The sequence below is a fragment of the Erithacus rubecula genome (genome assembly GCF_903797595.1).
Source record: "Erithacus rubecula genome assembly, chromosome: 19".
In the NCBI taxonomy this organism is placed as follows: domain Eukaryota; kingdom Metazoa; phylum Chordata; class Aves; order Passeriformes; family Muscicapidae; genus Erithacus; species Erithacus rubecula.
In genome coordinates, this window is record NC_136671.1 from 9470308 (window position 1) to 9491127 (window position 20820).

At 51.7% G+C, this 20820-nt stretch overlaps 2 protein-coding genes across 4 annotated transcripts in view; one reads left to right on the plus strand and one right to left on the minus strand.

Annotated features, from left to right (window-relative positions):
- Window positions 1-6502, minus strand: part of UBE3B (ubiquitin protein ligase E3B) — a 19735-nt gene extending 13233 nt beyond the window's left edge. For both annotated transcript variants that reach the window (XM_079322510.1, XM_079322511.1), the window contains exons 1-11: window positions 6366-6502; window positions 5753-5956; window positions 5247-5367; window positions 4443-4502; window positions 4014-4118; window positions 3829-3925; window positions 3083-3168; window positions 2329-2411; window positions 1701-1806; window positions 994-1114; window positions 256-433 (exon numbers count right to left, since the gene is read on the minus strand). In XM_079322510.1, the coding sequence (XP_079178636.1) occupies window positions 256-433; window positions 994-1114; window positions 1701-1806; window positions 2329-2411; window positions 3083-3168; window positions 3829-3925; window positions 4014-4118; window positions 4443-4502; window positions 5247-5367; window positions 5753-5913 (1118 nt within the window). In that variant the 5' untranslated portion in view covers window positions 5914-5956; window positions 6366-6502. The remainder of the gene's footprint in view (window positions 1-255; window positions 434-993; window positions 1115-1700; window positions 1807-2328; window positions 2412-3082; window positions 3169-3828; window positions 3926-4013; window positions 4119-4442; window positions 4503-5246; window positions 5368-5752; window positions 5957-6365) is intronic.
- KCTD10 (potassium channel tetramerization domain containing 10) lies at window positions 6429-20577 on the plus strand. Of its 2 annotated transcripts, none has more exons than XM_079322583.1 (7): window positions 6429-6559; window positions 9747-9960; window positions 14589-14758; window positions 15228-15314; window positions 15893-15945; window positions 16641-16836; window positions 17354-20577. In XM_079322583.1, exons 2-7 carry the CDS (start codon window positions 9753-9755, stop codon window positions 17570-17572), a joined length of 933 nt encoding a protein of 310 aa, XP_079178709.1. In that variant the 5' UTR covers window positions 6429-6559; window positions 9747-9752; the 3' UTR covers window positions 17573-20577. The 2 variants fall into 2 exon arrangements, with proteins under 2 accessions (XP_079178709.1, XP_079178708.1); XM_079322582.1 differs by lacking the exon at window positions 6429-6559 and adding an exon at window positions 7006-7317.
- The last annotated feature ends 243 nt before the right edge of the window (window positions 20578-20820 follow it).

Genomic DNA, 20820 nt, shown 5'->3' on the forward strand with positions numbered 1-20820 from the left:
GGACAGGTTAGAAAGCAGCTTGGAATAAAACACCAGGCAGTGATACTGATCCATATAGCTCATAATCCAAACTGGAATATGCACCCACCCATGGAATAGCCTGTGCAGGAATGCTGCAGTTTATTTCAGCTAAAACCTGAAACATCTGAGAAATTATTCTCACTGTTCATCTCAAAACATAAAACACTTTGCAACATATTCAAAAATAAAAGAAGAGGCTTCATCATCTCTCCCTGTGAGGTCCTTCCCACTCACCCATAATCCACAGTCTGTGAGAACCAGCCCAGCACAGGGTGCCAGTGGGTGAGGTTGGATTTCTTCTGGGACACGTACTTCTGGCAGTAGGAGAGCATTTGGATGAGCACCCCCACAAAATGAGCTGTCTCCTCCTCCAGCACCTGATCATTCAGGGAGCCCAGGAACACCAGATTGCCTGGAGGAAGGACCAGCACAGCAAGGCTTGAGGAGGAACAGATGCTGTGGGACAGGGGTTACAGGGGAAGTGAATCCTTTCCCAATGCCAGGAGAGGATTTGTGTCAGTAATGATCTCAGAGGCCACCCTGCAGGAAGCCATTTCCAGCACATCAGCCCCTGAGGTGACATGTCCCTTTGGCCACCTTCTACAAACTACCAGAAGCTGCAATCCACAGTTTTACCAGAGCCCAGATGGTAATCTTGTTACTTTTGCAGAAATGTGAATTTAAATATGCAGCAGCATTTAGGGCCATTTAGGGGAGGGAGATCCAAGTCTGCCACACTCCAAAACTTGCTCAGAGTCCAAATATAAAGCTGGCAGAGATGATGCATGACATGGATACAAGGGCAAAGCTCTTAAACCTTGTTTGTAACACCCCAAAACACACCTCACTTATTACATAAAATTATCAAAATAACAATTAAAAATGACGAGCTGGAGGGCAGCACTGCCCCATGGAAAACAAATTCTGATTCAAGACTTTTTCCAAGCCAAGAGAAGGGTTGGAGGTGCTCACCCAGCAAGCAGAGGGTGTGGCTGCCCTCCAGGCACACGCACACATCCTGGCACTGCGACTCCCGGCTCAGGAACAGGATGAACTTGCGCAGCAGATCCTGGGATTGCATCACTGCCAGCCTCTGCAAGGCACTGCCAGTCAGCCTGGGGAGCAGCACAGCCCACCCCTCACCTGCCAGCAGCACTTGCCACTGGGTTTTCTCCCCAAACAGAGCTGCCAGTTGAGGCTGCTGCCCCACAGAATGTTTGACATGGGCTGGGAGATAAAATTCCTGTTGGAGCCTTTGCAATGATCTGTCTGCAAGGACACAGGATTTGCCCATTTGGCACAAAACCTGCCAGTCTGCACCAAGGAGACTGAATTGGATTAGTGGGCAGCCCACTGGACACCCCCACAGAGCCTCTGCCACCCAAAAGGGTGAGTTTTGGCTTTGGCTCTGTCTGTGGTCACAGAAAAGGAAGAGTAAGGACATGAAAAATTCAAGCTGTGGATTATTTATTTATGTAGGTACTTTAGGGCAGTTCAGCCCTTCATCCCACTGGTGTTAATAACTTCTGCATTAGCAATCCAGAGTATTTGTAAGGCTTTCACAACAGAGAATTGAAACTGGCAAAGAGAGAAATGCCAAAGCTCTGCTCCAAGAGCTGACAAAATGGAGTAACAAGTATCTTGGTGTGATAATCAGTCCTCTGAGATCACCCACTTACCTCAGGGGTGAGAGTAGCAAGGTGAGTCATTATAGCAGGCACAGACATGACATGGATCAGGAAGGACCTCAGCAGATTGTCTGAGAACTGTGCAGCAACCACAGGGCTACAGAGAGAGAGAGAGAAACTTCAGAACTCAACCCAACCTGGGAAAGCAGCACAGGCTCCAACTGAGCCATCCAGAACTGGAACCTGGGAATTCCCTCAGCAAGAACCACACACACAGGGAATGGGTTGGGTTGGAAAGGAACTTAAAGTTCAGCCCATCCCACATCCCTGCCACAGGCAGCGACACCTTCCACTATCCCAGGTTGCTCCAAGCCCTTTCCAACCTGGCTTTGAAGCATCCCATGGAAAAGATCATTCACTCACACTTGTGTTCTCAGAGCAAGCTCACCCTGAACTGAACTGAGATCTTTTAGGCTCACACAATTCCTAACTTAAAGCCACTCTAATTTAAAAAAATATGACAGCACAGCAAGCCATTTGCCTAAATCAACTTCTTTCCTCAGGGTGATATTCTCAATGGCACAAAATCCCAGAAAGAATGAGAAGTATCTTTTAGAAAAAAACACTATAAAAGTCAAGTTTGGCTGCAAATCCCCCCAAGCAGCTCCAGCTGACTCACCGCAAGGCAAGGGAGAAGATGGCAGTTAAGGAACCTTTGGAAAGGGAAGGTCTGGATCTTGCCAAGCCATTAGTTAGCAAAATCTGGAATGAAAAAAAGAAATGAAAATACAAAAACCCTGTAGAACTCAGAAAAAAAATACTATTACTCCTGAAAGACATCAAGGTTATTTAATGCAGTGAAAAAGAACAACAGAGCAACCTAAAATCCAGTTCTTACAAATTATTTGGCAGAACTAGAAGGGCTTAAGGTCAATAATGGCAGAAGAGAGAGATACTGCAATGAAATCAGACACTCTGCAGGACTTATTTCCCTAGAACCTGTGCTCCAGGCTTTAAAAATTAACAGGCAAGGCTCAGAGTTTGGTAATGTAATTCTTATTTAAAAGATTCATTACATCAGTTCCTTTCCCCAGCAGAGCAGCAAACAAACCCAACCAATACAATGTGGCAGCTGCAAAGTTTGGCAAAATTATACAGGACTTATCCCTGTCCATCTCATGGTGAGGTGATTAAGCAGGATTTAGGTTTAGGACAGAGGGGAAAGGTGGATTTGGTCTCAGGTGGGGAGATTCTGCTTTCCTTGAGAAACTTGAGAGATTTTTGCTTTGCTTGAGAAAAATGTAATTATGTGCAGATCAGCAGCAGCTCCTTTCTGAGACCCCAGCACAGATCCAAAAAGCTGCTCAGGAGAGGGGCACAGGCAGGGCTGGGCTGGTTTGGGTAAAGCTGGGAGTGTGGCAGCTCACACTGACCTGCAGCACAGAGTAGAAGCCCTTCTGGTTGAGGTGGCCCATGATGTTGGCACAGATGTGGTTCATGGCAGGTCTCAGGGTCTCACCTTTGGGTTAAAGCACTGATATCAATCCAACAGCACCACAGTCCCACTCTGACCCTCCCCACACAAAGGTTTGTCACTGCCCAAGCCCTCCTGGCACAAAGTCCTTCTACACAAACCCATCATTCTGGCAGCATTTCACCCTGTGCTGTTTAGGCTGTAAGAGTCTTATTTCCTCCCACTACTTGTCTGCCTTTTCTACACCTATTTCCTACAAAACCCCAGAGCTAAGAACACATTCCCTTATCCTCTGAACACTTATTGTGTGGGGGGTTTTGGAATATTATTAAAATGCTGTAACAACTGTTGGTGTCCTAAGGGAAACAGCCTAATCCCAAGGGGAACAGTTTAATCCAAAGGGAATCTTTATTTTGTGCAAACACAGGAGCAGAATGAATCTTTGTGGCAACCAAGGTGCACAAACAGAATCCCAGAATGGTGTGGGTTGGAAGGAATGTTAAGGATCATCCCATTCCACCCCTGCCACCAACAGGGACACCTCCCATTATCCCAGGTTGCTTCAAACCCTCTCCAACCTGGCCTTGGGCACTTCCAGGGATCCAGGGGCAGCCACAGCTTCTCTGGAACTTGTGCCAGAGCATTCAGTGGATTTTAACAGCAAGTCCCACATCAGTGGCTTGAAGATTTTTTTAAGCCACCAACCTTTTCCCCGGAGGATTTTCCATGTGGAAGTGTCTGTGAAGGTGACCAGCATTGTGAGGTGCAAGTTCACCAGTCTGGAGTCCTGCAGGATGTCAGGCTGGGATAACAAAGAGCAGAGTTAACAAACCCACTGAGCCTGCTGCCACTGCCAATGCAGGGAGAGAAAACACAGGAATAGTCTTTACCTTGAGCTGCTTGAGGAATTCACAGCAGAACCACAGGATGTCTTTGATCTGTTTGATCCAGAGGAGTGTGAGGTCCTTGGAGAGTGCCAGTGACACATACCACACCTGAGCAAGAGGGATGCACAGAGTTTGTGCTGCTGCTGGGCAGAGTTTGGGAACTGAACCCAGCAGTGAGACCAAGATTCTCCTCTCCACAAATTCCCTGCTCAAAGCACATCACCCACCCCAGAAACCAAGGGTCCTTTAACTCCCATGGAAAAAATATCCCAGGAATACTAAAGGACTTGTCCAGACTTTCCCTGTGAAATCTCCACAGTGCTCAAGGGCTTCTGAAAGTTAAAAATTACATATTATCAAAGTAAATCCCCACACAGAGAGTTCAGAACAACCACCAAGCCCTCCCCACTCCAACCCAAACCCCCTGCTGACCTTGGGCTCATTCTCCACATCCATGCTGTTCAGGATACAACGGCACAGCTTTTCAAACCTCTGGGAAAATCCAAAGCTGGGATTAGTTCTAACTACAGGAAGGGCTATTCTGGAAAAGCACAAGGAACATCTCTCTGTCTGAAATCAGCAAAAATTCCCAGCACATTCCCTCCAGGAATCCTCATGGCTCCTTCCCTGGGAGCATACACACCAAGCTGCTGTGCAGAATTCCCTCCTTGAGAACACAGGGCAATTTTTTTTGGATACAGAAAACTGCATTTGAGCACATATTTCCACAAGACAGAGATTTAAAAAATCTCTCACTGCTGCTGCCATTGGAACACAGTTTTCCATTTTTCTTCCAGTAAGCCCTCACAGCTTCCTGGGATCATAATTTCAGGGACTCACTCTGAACCCACAAGTTCAGGGCAGGATGAGAAAAGCTGCTGGGGGTACAAACAACCTTCCCTGTGCCAGCCCAGATCTCTGGGAGCTGTCCCAATGTACCTGCCTGGGGAACTGGGATGTGCCAAAATCCCCAAGCACTGCTCAGCTCCTGCACTGGCACATTCACCACAAAAAACAAACCATTAAAGGATGCCTCAAATACAGAACTGCTGAAAAATTCAAGGCTTCTCCTCTTTCAATCCTACAGGCAGATCACTTCAGAAAGGGCCAGGAGGCAGAGAGAACATTGCTGAAGGCAAAATACATAGCAAGAACCTCCAAGATCACTAAAGAAGGAATTAAACATATTTAACCTGTCCCCAAAAGCACAGCAGGATGTCAGGGCAGTGTCCTCACCTCCTTGTCCTCCTTGGGATTGAACACAAACAGCAGCTTCCTGGCAATCCTGAACACAGACAGGGCACTTCTTTTATTTGAGCCACATTCATTTGTCTCAAAGAAATCCTCCACCTCTCTCCTACCAAAGAGGGAAAAACATGGAGTTAAAAAGCAATCATAGAGAAAATAAATCTTTCCCTGAAGGGGCCCATAGGGAAGACAGAGAGAGACTTTTTACAAAGGAAAAAGGGGAATGGACTCAAACTGACATAGGACAGGGGTTAGATGGGATACAGCAAAAAGGGGAATGGACTCAAACTGACATAGGACAGGGTTAGATGGGATATTGGAAGAAATTCTTCCCTATGAGGATGGAAGATGTGACTGCCTCAATCCTGGGAGTGCCCAGGCCAGGCTGGAGCAAGTGGAAAATGTCCCTGCCCACGGCAGAGGTTTGGAATGAGATGAGCTTTAATACCCCTTCCAAACCAATCCATCCCATGAATCCCACCAATCCCACAGACCTGATCTCCCTCTGCAGGTGGCAACGACACAGGAACCTCCTGACCAGAGCCTGGAGCTGCACTGCAGCTCTCTCCCTCTCCTTCAGCTCCCGCCGCTCCTCCCGTGCCTGCCTGGCCTTGTCCAGGAACTGGGCCTTGGAGGACTGGCTGGCACTGAACATGGCTGCAACCTCCCAGGGAGCAAAGGATGCTCACAGCAAACACCTGCAAAGCCAGAGCAGAGTGGAAAAAGCACCTAGAGAAGGGCAGTTCTTGGGTTACTGCGATGGAGGGGAGAATCTGACAGTGCAGGGAAAAGTGGGAATAAAAAAACCCAGTGACTGTCATGGGGCTGCAGCAGGGACACAAAACACTGGCAGGGAATCTTTCCAGCACAACCCACAGCCTGCTGCAGGCTGGGAGATTTTAAGTGGAAAAATAAACAAATCAGTGTTTTTGACACTGTGCTCCACCTCCCCTCTCCCGCCTCTGATCTTTCCTTGGTAACAGATAAGAACAACTCCCCAGCCAGGGACAGGAGGCAAAGGGCACAAGGGACACTGATTTATTGCCATTCACCAAATAAACCACCCAGGGTCAACCAGAGCGCTACAAACAGCAACAAGGAACTCACCTGAGGGGTCACTCCTTCAAGGGAAGCGTGTGATGTTCATTTACACACGCACATGATCCCCATCCAGAGGCTCCGGGCAGCTCCTGCATGGACAAGCACATTCCCTGCGGCTCATTTGGGGGTTTAGACTTTGCCTCTGCAGCTCCGAGTCCTTCCGACCCGATTTACAGCTGGCTGCAGCCGCAGGGAAGGCGGTAAGCGGCAGGAGAAGCAGCAGCAGCGCGGCTCGGCGGCGGCCACCAGCACGGGCAGCCGGGGGGAGGGATAACTCCGCGTGTGACAGCACGGAAGGACAAAGCCACCCGCCACCGGAGCGGGTGCCACCCGCATCCCTCGGGCTGGGCTGCAGCTCCCAGGGCTCGCCCAAGGCACGAGCGAAGCGGCCACAGAGGCCCCTCGGCCTCTCTGCCACCCCCCGGGCCCAGGCTCCCACCCCGCCGCTCACCCACCGCAGCCCCAGGCGCTCACCCTGGTCCTGACACACCCCGGGCCGGGCGGAGCGGCCCCGGTTCCTCCCGGTTCCTCGCGGTTCCCCCCGGTTCCTCCCGGTTCCTCGCGGTTCCTCCCGGTTCCTCCCGGTTCCCCCCGGTTCCCCAGGCCGCGGCGGCAGCCCCCTCCTCGCACCGTGTCCGCGCTCGCCGTCCGGCCGCCAACCCGCCCCGCCGCTGCCGTTCCGCCGGCCCGCTCAGCGGCTGGGCGCAGGGAGAACAGCCGGCCCTGCGTCCCGCTGGTACCGGAAAGCTCGGGCTGAGCCGGGCCCAAGCGGGTCGGGCCAAGCCCAGCTCAGCCCGGCCCGTGAGGCGGCGGCGCAGCACGCAGAGCCCGAGGGACCCCGCGGGCCATCGGACGGGTTTGGGGGCGCACCCGGGCGGGGCCGGAAGCCAGCGAGGGGCGGAAGTTCCCGCCCGGCGCTCCCGCTCGCTCGGTCCGAGGGGCTGCGGCGCCGTTCATGGTGAGCGGGGAGAGGGCGGCGGGGGACGGGCCGCACGGCGGGGATGGGCTCCGGGCATCGCCGGGGAGCAGGGGCGGGGAGCTGGTGGAGAACGAGGAGTGGGGAGGGGGCTGAGAGGGGCTCCGGGCCTTGGCGGCTGTGGGGAGGCTGAGGGGGCTCTGAGGGGACTCTGGGTCGGGGGGCTCAGGGCCATGGCGGGGGCTGAGGAGGCGGAATGCGGGTACCGCTCCTGCCCAGCGCCGCGCGGGGAATTTGGGGCTCTGACCCCGAGGGCCGTGCGGGTGTTGGGGGGTGTCAGTCCCCAGGGGCGGGTTGGGGTCTGTTCCAGCCCCGAGGGGTCCCGGGGCAGTCTGAGCCCCGGCAGTCGCGGGGGTCACGCTCCGCTTTGCGCCCGGGGGTTTGGGGTGCTGATCCCCTCTGGAATCCCCTTCCTACCCAAGCTGGGATGTTCCGGTAGCGGAGGGAGCTGGAGCGTGAGTTGCAGCTGCTGCCTCTGCATCCCTGTTCCTCCCCTGTACCCCCCAACTCCGGCTCATTGCGAGTTTCATGACAATGAAACCAAAACCTCTCGGTTCAGCTCATCCCCCAGCCGTGCGAGCTGGAGGAGCAGGGATGGAAGGGGTTAATTATCCCACCCTATCCCATCCTGAGGGAAAACAGAACCACGGAGGCTCCCAGAGATTAAGGATTTATCGGCTCTGGGGGCATTTGTGGTGCTGAGCCATCGTGTGCCTGTGCCGGTGTGACTCGGTGACAGGAATGTGGCTGGAGGTGCAGGAAGAGCAGGAAAGAGCTCACATGTGCTCTCCCTGTTTGCTCCAAGGGAAAAAGCCTTGAAAACCTGTGGGTGTTCTGCACTTGGGAATCTGTTGGTTCCTGCATTTGGACTCACAGGAATCATCTGCTCCACTTGTGTGTGTTGGGAATTGCCCAATTCCATCCCAGATTATTGGTGGAGTAAGAGCTTTAAGCTGTCAGAGTTGTGTAAGAAATGAAAGCAGTTGTTGTGGCTTTGCAGTGCAAACTCTGCTCAGCATTCCCAGCGTTTCTCCCAGGGAAAAAAAAAAGGGGGCTGTGTCCGGGAATGTCCTTCAGTTGCTGACAGTGAAACATTTAAAACACTTGAGAACTTTACACAAAGAGCCAAGGGAGGAGCAGAGGTGTCCCACTGCCAGGGTGGGAGCTGCTGCCTTGAGCTGGGAACTCCTTCCTTGAGCTAGAAACTCCTCTCCTGAGCTGGGAGCTGCAGTCCTGAGCTGATAAATCCTTCCTTGAGCTAGGAGCTGCTCCCTTGGGCTAGAAACTGCTTCCTTGAGCTGGGAATTGCCCTCTTGAGCTAGGATCTGCTTCCTTGAGCTGGGAATTGCACTCTTGAACTAGTAAGTCCTTCCTTGAGCTGGGAGCTCCTTCCTTGAGCTAGAAGCTGCTCTCCTGGGCTGGGAGCTACTTCCTTGAGCTGGGACTTGCTCCCTTGAAATTGGAGGTCTTTCCTTGAGCTGGGATCTGCTTCCTTGGGCTAGGAGCTACTTCCTTGAGCTGGGAATTGCACTCTTGAACTAGGACTTGGGCTGGGATCTCATTCCTTGAGCTGGGAGCTGCTCTCTTGAGCTGAGAAGCCCTCCTCTGAGCTGGGAGCTGCTTCCTTGAGCTGGGAATTGCACTCTTGAAATGGGAGCTGCTCCCTTGAACTGGGAGCTGATTCCTTGAGCTGGGAATTGCTCTCTTGAACTAAAAAGTCCATCCTTGAGCTGGGATCTCATTCCTGGGGCTGGGATCTCATTCCTTGGGCTGGGATCTCATTCCTTGGGCTGGGATCTCATTCCTTGGGCTGGGAGCTGCTCCCCAGAGCTGGGATCTCATTCCTTGGGCTGGGATCTCATTCCTTGGGCTGGGATCTCATTCCTTGGGCTGGGATCTCATTCCTTGGGCTGGGAGCTGCTCCCCAGAGCTGGGATCTCATTCCTTGGGCTGGGATCTCATTCCTTGGGCTGGGATCTCATTCCTTGAGCTGGGATCTCATTCCTTGGGCTGGGGGCTGCTCCCCTGAGCTGAGATCTCATTCCTTGGGCTGGGATCTCATTCCTTGGGCTGGGGGCTGCTCCCCTGAGCTGGGATCTCATTCCTTGAGCTGGGATCTCATTCCTTGGGCTGGGATCTCATTCCTTGGGCTGGGAGCTGCTCCCCAGAGCTGGGATCTCATTCCTTGGGCTGGGATCTCATTCCTTGGGCTGGGGGCTGCTCCCCTGAGCTGGGATCTCATTCCTTGAGCTGGGATCTCATTCCTTGAGCTGGGATCTCATTCCTTGGGCTGGGATCTCATTCCTTGGGCTGGGATCTCATTCCTTGAGCTGGGATCTCATTCCTTGGGCTGGGATCTCATTCCTTGGGCTGGGAGCTGCTCCCCAGAGCTGGGATGCCTTTCCTTGCAGGAAGAGATGTCGGGTGAGAGCGTGGTGAGCTCAGCAGTGCCGGCGGCCGCGACGCGCACGACGTCCTTCAAGGGCAGCAGCCCCAGCTCCAAGTACGTGAAGCTGAACGTGGGGGGGGCCCTGTACTACACCACCATGCAGACCCTGACCAAGCAGGACACCATGCTCAAGGCCATGTTCAGTGGGAGGATGGAGGTGCTCACAGACAGTGAAGGTAAGGATTGGGGTGTTCCCAGCACCCTGTGTGTCCTTGCTGGGCAGGGAAAGGCACAGAGCTCAGAGAAGTTGTGTTCGTGGGGTTGGATGAATCCTGCAAGGGATTGTTCAGCCTGGACAAATGGCAGGTGTGGGGTGATCTGATTGTGGCCTTTCAGAGCCTGAAAAAGCCACAAGAATGACAGAGAGAATGTTTGTAAGGCCTTGAAGTGGCAGGACAAGAGAATAGGTTTGGATTAAATATTGAAGAAATCTTTCCCTGTGTGGGTGCTGAGGCACAGGGTGCCCAGAGAAGCTGTGGCTGCCCCTGGATCTCTGGAAGTGTCCCAAGCCAGGCTGGACAGAGCTTGGAGCAACCTGGGCTAGTGGAAAGTGTCCCTGCTCGTGGCAAGGAGTGAATTATATAATCTTCAAACCACACTGTTGTTCTGTGATTCCATAATTATACAGCTGGGAAACACGTGGAACAAAAGACAAGGATGGCCTGAGTGGTTTCCTGAGCAGCAGAAGGACACTAAGAAATGCCAAAGCTCCTGTCAGGCCCAGGTGGCACCTGGAGCATCTTTTCCTTTCAGAATACTGACACTAAAGCTCTGAAGGCCATGGGAAAAGGTGGGAGTAGGAATTAGGGATCCTTGAGTTGGGATTTGTGTATCCTCTTGGAAGCTCAGAATGCCATTCTCTCTTCTTGTCTCCTTCCTTATAAATAAAATACAAAACTAATAAAAAAATATACTACCTATGCTTTGAACATAGGGATTAGTGAGTTAAAAGCTGATTTTTTAAAATGAAACTATTTTCTTGTGGGACTGTTGATAACTGGTTTTCCTAAAACAGAACAATTGCAGAATTTTCAGAAAATTTGGAATTTTATGTCACATTGTTGGTGTGTCAGAGTTCTAATTGGAAGCTCAGCTTTATTTTCACTCTGATGTTTTACCCACAACAATATTTAAGGACTTTTGTCTTTAACAACAGCCTCTGCAAAGCTGAGTCTGGAGGTTCAAACACTTCCCTTGGGATTAGTTAATTATTGTTTGAAAATTTTGTTTGAATTTGCTGAAAATAGAGAAAATACCTCCCAGGGTGAGGTGGGTTGGACTGAGTGTTGAGTACTTCAAAATACTCTGTTTAGAGGTTTATGATAAGCTTTCCTGAGATAAAAGGAAGTGGATTTGAAGGAAAAAATGTAAAAAATACAACCTGATTAGCTGAATATTCCTGGTTTAGCCAGAAGTCTTTATATTTAAGCTGGGGAAAACAAAGCTGTGTTGTTCCAGGCCAGGATAAAGCAGGAATGTGGATGTTGTGATTTGGGGCTCTGGATCAAAGGGGCTCTGGGATACTTATCCTGGATACAGACCATGGAGGTTGCATAAAAAAAGTCAGTCTGTGGGTCAAATTTGGGAAAAAAAATGTCAAATGGGAGTCAACACCTTTGCTGGGAACACTGGAAGAGTGGAAATGTTGTGAGCCCTCCCTCTCCCCTTGCTAAAATTGAGGAGGATCTTCCTGTCCCTCCCTGAAGCTGCTTCACAGAATTTGATAATTCCAGACTTCCCATGGTTGGAAATGGATTGGAAATTCCAAATTCATTTTGGAAACTCACCTTGGCATGATCCCAGTAGGGATGATGGGCAGGTACAGGAGGGCTGGGACATCCCATTGCCAGGGCTCAGAGGCTCTGGAAGTGCAGGTGCTGCTTGCACCCCCAAATCTTGGGATAATTGGAATTTCTCCCCCTAAAATATCATGTTTGGGATGTAAAATCCCAAGTTTGTTTTGCTGTGACTCCCACAGTGTCTGTGTGGGATTGTTCCATGGAAGCAGTTTGTATTTTAAGAGGAATTTGATACTTCCTGTATGTTGTAACACAGACACTCCCATTGCAGCAGTTCTTGCTTTATCTCCCTTTGCCTGGAAACTGGGACAATAGCACTGGGGCTGCTAAAGGAAACACTTTTTATCTGGAATTCTTCAAAATCCTCCTCACACCCAAAACCTGGCACCAAACAAAATGTTTCTTAGGAAAAGAAGCCAGGCTTGGGGAGCAAGTGGAAGGAGTTGGGTTTAACCAGTCTGGAATGTGGCACACAGGGTCCTGCTCTGTGTCTGGGATTCAGATCCCAGCTCCTCCTCCCAGCTCAACAATTCCAACCTGCTGCTCCTCAGGCTGGAGGGGAAAAGTCTGGCTGTGGGTGGTAATGATTATTTCCATCTTAGAAATTATTGATGAACTGCAGCAAATCAGCATATTTGGAACATTTTCTTTGCATGGTAATGAGCAGGGAGAAGGATGTGAGTTTTCCAGGTGCATCCACCCATTTCCATTTCTCTTTTTTCCTGTCTCCCTGCTGCTGTTGATGAGGAAAGCTGTTCCTGGTCCTGCTGCTGATAAGAGAGTGGAGCTCAGGCAGTGTCCAGTGTCAGGCTCCTGTTTCACCTACCAGGGCTAGGTTGGAAAATTTCTGGTTTTAGCTGGAGTGTTTGGGTCCTGCCCCTGAGAATTTGTAAGACAAAGATGAATTTCCTAAATTGTGTCCATGGGCAAAGGCAGGTGTGACCCCACCTGCAGAGCTGGTCCAGCACAGGGATGACCTGGAGCTGCTGGAGAGTCCAGGGGAGACACCAGGATGAACAGAGGGATGGAGCAGCTCTGCCTGGAGGAAAGGCTGGGAGAGCTGGGATTGTTCACCTGGAGAAGGGGAGGCTCTGGAGTGACCTAAGTGTGGATTCCAGGGCCTGAAGGAGCTGGGAAAAAATGGGAAAGGAATATTTGCAAGGGCCTGGAGTGACAGGACAAGTGGGGTTGGCTTCAAACTGCCAGAGGGCAGGAATAGATGAGATATTGGGAAGAAATCCACCCTGTGAGGGTGGTGAGGTGCTGGGATGGAATTCCCAGAGAAGCTTCCCCATCCCTGGAAGTGTCCAAGACCATGGATGGGGCTTGGAGCACCCTGGGACAGTGGAAGGTGGCTCTGCTCATGGCAGGGACTTGGGAACTGGATTAACTTTAAAGTTCCTTTCCAACCCAAACCATTCCATGGTTCTGTGTTCCATACAGCCCATGGATTCTGTGTCCCTTCCTAAATAGATCACAGGATGTTTTTGGAGCACTGCAATTAAAAAATAGTTCTAAAAGACTTCAGCCCACTTGTTGGCTCTGCTGTGGCCAAGTGGCAGCAGGGTCACTTCCCTGTGACTCATCTCCTTTGGGCTGTTTGGGGAAGACAGAAGGGTTTTTAAAACTCTTTTAGTGGTCACTCAGATTTTGCAATGCTGCTGAAGTGTGTTTTTCTCATCCCCACATGAAAATGAGCAATTCTGCTTCAGTTTCACCATCTGTAAACACAAAGTTGCAGCAGATTTTTGCAGCCTACGAGGAGTCACAGAGGAGTTTGGGGATGGTAATTCTGCTCTCAGCTGGCCCTTTACCTTCCTGTGTGCTCCAGTGAGCTTGGGAAGCAGCTGCATTTGTGGGATATGGATGTCCTGGTTTATTACCATGGCTTGTGCTTCCTCTTCATCATTGAATCCCAGAGTGGTTTGGGTGAGAAAGGACTTTAAAGCTCACCCTGTTCCACTCCTGTCATGGGCAGAGACACCTTCCACTAAATCTCCCACTAAAATGGCATTTCTTGCTTTCCACACTCTGCACTGCCAAATGCGCTTTTTTCTGCTCTACTTGGATTAGCCAATAGCCTGGATCAGTCCTTTGTTCCATCATTTCTGTCTCTAGTTTGTTGTTCCAGCCTGTAAAATCACACTTGGAGCACACTTTGTGTTGTCTGTGGACAGCAGGAATGAGGGAGCTGGGAAGCCTGGAGTGAGCCTTTTCCCTCAGAAAGAGCCATATTCCCTTTCCAGATTGAACCAAATGTTCAGACTTTTCCTTGTAATTCCATTCATGTAGAACACACAGGGGCTGCTTTAACCTACTTTCCTTATTTGTCCAAAATATGACTCCTTCCCCACAAGCGTTTCCTCGCTGCATTCCTGAGCTCAGCCTGTGAGAGTGGCCATCTGTTCACTCAGGGAAACTCCAGCCTCAGCACTGCCTGCCTTTTCCAGGGTCCAGCAGTGAGAGGTGAAATGTGGATCCTGCACCCACAGCTTTGGTTGTAGCTCTTTTCTTCCAGGGAGACCTTGGAGCACTTTGTGGTGCCTAGAGGGACTCTAGGAGAGCTGGAGAGGGACTTTGGACAAGGGCATGGAGGGACAAGACAAGGGAGAATGGCTTCCCACTGCCAGAGGGCAGGGTTAGTGGGATATTGGGAAGGAATTCTTCCCTGTGAGGGTGCACAGGTTGCCCAGAGAAGCTGTGGCTGCCCCTGGATCCCTGGAGTATCCAAGGTCAGGTTGGATGGGGCTTGGAGCAACTTGAGCTAGTGGAAGGTGTCCCTGTCCATGGCAGGGGTGGGACTGGATGATCTTTAAATTCCTTTCCAACCCAAACCATCCCATGATTTTCTCCCCAACACGATCCTAATCTCCAGCCGTGCCACACCCTCCGCTCACATTCCCCATTCCATCCTCCCACTCCCAATTCCATCCTATCCTTCACCAATTTACTCTGCCAAAACCTTTTGCCCCATTGATCTCAGCTTGTCCCTGCTGTGTCCCCAGGCTGGATCCTGATTGACCGCTGTGGGAAGCACTTTGGGACAATCCTGAACTACCTGCGGGACGGGGCCGTGCCGCTGCCCGAGAGCCGCCGCGAGATCGAGGAGCTGCTGGCTGAGGCCAAGTACTACCTGGTGCAGGGGCTGGTGGATGAATGCCAGGCAGCCCTGCAGGTGGGCACGGGGCTCAGGGGGTGGGCAGCAGCATCTGGGCACAGCAGGGTTTTCTCATGGTCTTCACTTGGGGAGTTTGGAGGCTGGGATGGAAATTGGAATGGTTTGTGTTGATGTCTGCTGGAGTCTGGTTACATCTAGGAAAAGCTGCGTCTTTCCAGAGCTGCTGGGAGTCCTGTTGTGTTCTGAGGTTCCCATTTTGAATTTGATGCCACTGTCACTGATGTCCTGTCTGAGAGAAGCCCCATTCCAGATCCTGCTGTTTCACTGGGCACAGGACATTGAATGGTGGAGAGTAGGAATGGACACCTTAGGTGCTCCCAGAAGAGTGGTGCCTGGCCAGCCACACCCCAGAAACCAGCACAGGGACAGACTGGACACTGACCCCACAGCAGAGATCATTCCCAGGGAATGTGGCTGTGTCTGGGACCTGCTGTCACTCAGCTGCTCTTTGGCTTTTGCTCCACAGAACAAGGATGCATATGAGCCCTTCTGCAAGGTCCCGGTGATCACCTCCTCCAAGGAGGAGCAGAAGCTGATTGCAACCTCCAACAAGGTGAGAGAGACTGGGATGTGCCATGGGGAGAGCTGGGGGTGTCCAGCCTGGAGAGGAGAAGGGTTTGGGGATACCTCAGAGCTCCTTCCAGTGCCTAAAGGGGCTCCAAGAGAACTGGAGAGCTGGACAAGGGATGGAGTGACAGGATATGGGGTGTTGCCTTTGAGCTGAAGGAGGGCAGGGTTAGGTGGGATATTAGGAAAAAATTCTTCCCTGTGAGGCCCTGGCTCAGGTTGCCCAGAGAAGCTGTGGCTGCTCCATCCCTGGAATTGTCCAAGGCCAGGTTGGACAGGGCTTGGAGCAGCCTGGGATAGTGAAAGGTTTCCCTGCATATGGCAGGACGTACTGATAATACAGAGGGAAGATAAGAATAGATGAGGATCCAGTCCCAGAAGGGGTCAGGATCCCTCCAGCCCCATTGCCAACCTGTGCAGCACAGGTTTGCAGCAGCAGCAATAACACCACCAAAATCCCACTGGGAATTTGTCATTGCAGCTTCTCCGTGGGGCCATGGGCTGAGCTGAGGTTCCAGCTCTGGCTGTGCTCCCTGGAACTCACCTCTGCTTTGTTTCTTACAGCCAGCAGTGAAGCTGCTCTATAACAGAAGCAACAACAAATATTCCTACACCAGGTAAGTGACTTCAGCTGGAATTGTTGGAAGTTTTTCATAGACTAAAACCCACTATAAAATTTTCATTTTTCTTTCCCCAGACCCGATGACAGATTGGTGTTGGCAGGCACTCCATTTTTTCCCAGTTAATTTCAAACTGGAGTCAGAATAGAGTTCTGCTGCCATCCATGGAAGGATGAGCCTGTGCTATTTCTGTGCCAGAGGAGTTCCTCTAATCCTTAGGTGCAGCTGGCAGAGGTTCCTGGCCAAGTGCTGTCTGCATTCCCCTGTATTGCAGTGTGATAGTTGAACACAGGGAGCTCAGTGAGTGGTGAAATCATCAAACTGGGGGCCTTGTCCTCTTATTCCCTTTCTAGTTTCATGACATATCAATGCCCATCCAGGGTGCTGAGCTCAGTTTGATTTGGCTGATAGGATTTTGCACCTGGGTGAAATGGCCTTGGACAGTTCACAGTTGTTGCTGTTGCATTGCTGCTGCTTCAGGTTTTTCTGCCTCTAGTAGTGAAATAATAATTAATTTATTGGGTTTGCCCCTCTACTGGAAGTGTCCAAGGTCAGGCTTTAAGGTCCCTCCAACCCAAACAATCCTGGGATTCTGTGACACAGGAATCTGGGATCTCAGGGCTGTCAGTGCTCACTGCTCCCACTCTTCCCATGTTCTGTGTAAATTCCTGCTCCTGCCTCCATCCCCACAGCAACTCTGATGACAACATGCTGAAGAACATTGAGCTCTTTGACAAGCTGTCCCTGAGGTTCAACGGGAGGGTGCTGTTCATCAAGGATGTCATTGGGGATGAGATCTGCTGCTGGTCCTTCTACGGGCAGGGCCGCAAGATCGCCGAGGTCTGCTGCACCTCCATCGTGTATGCCACTGAGAAAAAGCAGACCAAGGTACAGGAGAGCTGGGAATGCTCCAGCCTGGCACTCTGGCAGCTGAGCAGGCTGGCATTTTGTCATTGTTCAGCACCTCTGGGGGGTAATCAATGCTCTGAGAGTGGGGCAGCACCTGAGCTCCTGCTGGGGGTACAGCAGGAGCTGCCTGCTCAGGGCAGTTGGGATATTCCATAGTGCTCAGTCCAGCTCTATCTTCAAACTTGTGCATTTAACCATGTTTGGGTTTGGGAGTTGCAAGTAGATGATCTAGGGTTGGAACTAAATGATCTTTAAGATCCCTCCCAAACCCAAAGCATTCCATGTTTGTCCACCCCCATGTAAGGAGGGATCCAGCCATGGCACACCTTCCTTCTTCCCTTTCCCAGGGGGGATCTGCCTGGCTCTGGTAAAAACCCAACTGGAAGCAAAAAATGGAATAGAAAGGATTGTACCTGAAAGGATTTCTGGTAATAACAGCAGCCATCAGGAATCCCTGGTGCCTGCAGGCAGTGACCCTCTCTTCCCTACCTGCCAGGTGGAATTCCCAGAAGCCAGGATTTACGAGGAGACCCTGAACATCCTGCTGTACGAGTCCCAGGACGGCAGGGGGCCGGACAATGCCCTGCTGGAAGCCACGGGAGGGGCTGCAGGGCGTTCCCACCACCTGGAGGAGGACGAGGAGCGGGAGCGCATCGAGCGCGTGCGCAGGATCCACATCAAGCGCCCCGACGACAGGGCCCACCTGCACCAGTGAGCTGGGGAGGAGGGGCTGCCCTGCAGCAGGACCAGGCAGGGCAGCTCCTGCCCAGCACACTCTGTAAATTGGGATTTGTAACAAACTCTAGGTTATTTGGGGTATTTAAATGCTGTAGTTGTAGGGCGAGGTTACTGGGCAGCCTGGAAGGGCCTGTTGAGCAGCTGGAGAAATGCCCAGAATTTTTAGCACTCTTGTCGTTGCTGTTTTGTGCTGGAGAGGAGGAGGACTGGCTTCCTGTGGTTTTGGTAATGATCCTGCACTTTAAAACCAAACCAACAAGCAAAAGGTCAGCCAGACATCCTCCTTTCCTCCAGGCACTCCCTGACCCTCCTGGGCTTGGGGGGGAAAGGCAGGGACCTGGACCCTGGGCTGCTGGGAGAGAGCTTGGGAGTGCCTTGGGTGACTCCCCAAAGAACAAATGGCACAGGCTGATGAGATTCCTGGACTGCTGGGGGCAGAAGGACTTCTCAGAGCAGTGGGAGGGAGCAGAGGCTGCTCCCTCAGGTTCCCCACAGCTCTGCTTCTCCAAGGGTTCAGTGGAGTCTCTGTAGCACTGAGCTGGGGACACCCATCCCTGTTTTATCCCTACGGTTCAAGGTTAAAATTCCTCCTAAAGGAGGAGAATCAGGAGCAAATTGTCCACGGTTACTTCCCCTAGGAGTAGTGTTGGTACTGGTCAGTGCCCAGAGCCTGAGCCTGCCAGGTACCAGGAGTCACAGCAGGGTCAATCCCCCCATGCTGGGGGTGTTGGTGGGGAGCAGAGCCCTGCTTCCCCTCTGGAGCTGATGCAGGAGCATTGCCTTGCTCTGAGTGAGGGGAAACAGGAGCAGGCAGTGACCCAGAGGCAGATATCCCTGTATTCCACTCTTCCCAGCCATGGCAGCTGTGTGTGGAAGGGCAGAGCCTGGAGAAGGCCACTGCACTGTGGTTTTCTACAAGTGCTTTTCTCTTGTCAATGAATATTTTATCTACCTCCTTGTCTCCTGTTGCCTGTTGTGGAGTCAAGTGGCAGATGGTGGGAGGTGGGGTGTCATTCCATAGGGCTGGCAGCAGAGCCACAGCTGTGACACTTCAGGTCACCGGTCCTGGGAGGGAGAGAAACCTGAGGTAGGAAGTGTTAAACTTGCACTGCAACAGCACCTGTGGGTGACACCAGAGCACTCTGCCCTGGGCTAGAGTTTCTTTTGACCCTTTCTCTGGAATATTTAGCACTGGCTGTAACAGCCACACTCCTCTGGAGCAGCAGCTCTGTGTTCCTGCTCCAAGGATCCCTGCTCCTGGCTCAGGGCTAAGGACATGGGAACAGTGTAAAAACCAAAGGTGCTGCAGCAGCACCAGCCACGTTCTTGTGTTCCACAGAGCTTGTTGGTAGAGGCTAAAACACACCATGAAGTGGCTGTACAATTTTGGATCATCAAGTAAAGCTCAAAGATTTCCAATTTAATCTGAGGCCATCTTTCTAGTAACCAAAGACTTCACCCTGCTGCTGGCTGTGGCAGGTGGGGGTGTTGTATTTGTCTCCTCTCTTTCTCCTGCAGCTGCTGATTCTTCCCTGAGAGCTCCACAGTCTCCCTGGGGTTCAGCAGCTTCAACTCCGTCCTGACACCTCAGGGCTTCCAGTTTGAGTTGTTCTTAACCTGTTTGCAGCACCCTCTGGGGCTGGAGCAGTGCAGAGGGGGAAGGAGCCAGTGCCTCTCTCCCCTCAGGGCTGGGATAAGCTGAGGGTGAGGCAGGGAGCTCCAGGACTGCTGTTTCTCCAGCACTGTGTGCTTTGACATGTACTGGTGATTGCTGGGCTGTTTTGGGCAGCTCAGCATCTGGAACAGCCCTGCTGCCCTTGGGGGGAGGCTGTGCCTCAGCAGAGGGTGAACAGGGACCAGCACCAGTCCTGCAGCAAACCCTGCTCACTGCAGCTGGGAGCTGCTCTCCAGCAGCCTCAGTGCAGCTCATCCTTGCCTGTGCTGACCAAATCCAGTCCTGTGGGGCACAGCAGCTTCAGCCCCAGGAGGTGACACCAGTACTAAGCACCTGACAGGTCACAGCTACGTGATTAACTTCTCTGTAAATAGATCCTTAACTGGCTTCAGGCTTTTCCCTTCCAGGTTATGCAAACTAAGTTCTTAAAAACCAGGGGAGGGCTGTTTTTAATCTTTGTACAGTGCTTTGTAGAGCTGTTGGTTTAGCAAAGTCACTCCAGGAGAGTTCAAGTTTCAATTTCAGTTTTGTTACTGTGTTTGTGGGCAGACTCTGCCTTAACTCACTCCTGAGCTCACCCTCAGGGTGCTGGAGTGCTGCAGCCAAGCTGTGCTGTCCTGGGGACTGTCCTTTACCTGCTGTCCCTGTCCTTGCTCTGGGCACACCTGTCATGCCCTTGCACAAATGCTCTCAGTCCTGAGCCTCCTTACTCTAAGTGGTTTTACTCTGAGCTCTCAGGTGCAGCTGGGGCTCAGGGCAGGTGTCTGGGCACAAGCAGCTCTTCAGATGATCCTTCCCTGCCTGTCAGTGCCAGGGAGAGCAGAGCTGGCTGCTTCCATTCCCCAGCACCAGCAGTGCCAGCACAGCCCAGGGCAGCTGAGGAAAGTCCCCCTGGGGAAGGGATTTTGTCCCCTCCCAGCTCCTGACCCGGGTGGGGCTGCACAAGGAGGGGACAGGGACCAGCCCTGGTGTTCCCTTCCCACCTCTCTCCCTGCAGCACCAAAGCAGCTGCTCCTGCACTTTCCCCAAGGCAGGTTTGGATCCCCTGAGCCAGAGCACCTGGGCAAGGCTCCAAACTCCCATCCTACCTTAGAGCAAAGCTTTTCAGTCTTAATGGAATTGTTTTATGGACAACAGCAAATTCCTGTTCTGTACAATCATTCCCACCTGTCCAGACTTCTGCACAGAACAAGCTTCAGCTGGATTTCAGTGTATGGTTGATGTTTGCAATATGTACTTTTGTTGTTGTTGTTGTTTTGTTTTTTTTTTTAATATAACACAATAAATTAGAAGATATTTCATATTTACATGTGAGTCACTTTATTACTTGCTTGGAGCTTGATGTTCTCATGGGCTGTGTGGCTGGAGGAACTTTTGGGATGAAATATCAGATCTCCATCCTAATTATTGTCAGTTTGCCCTCCCAGCCCTCCCTTTGGGAAAGGCCCCAGATAGATGTTGGGATTCTCTCTGGTCAGTCTGCCTTGAGAAAAGTTCTTTTTAGACCAGGATTAACACTGCTCTGCTCCTGAGTACAAGCACAGCCAGAG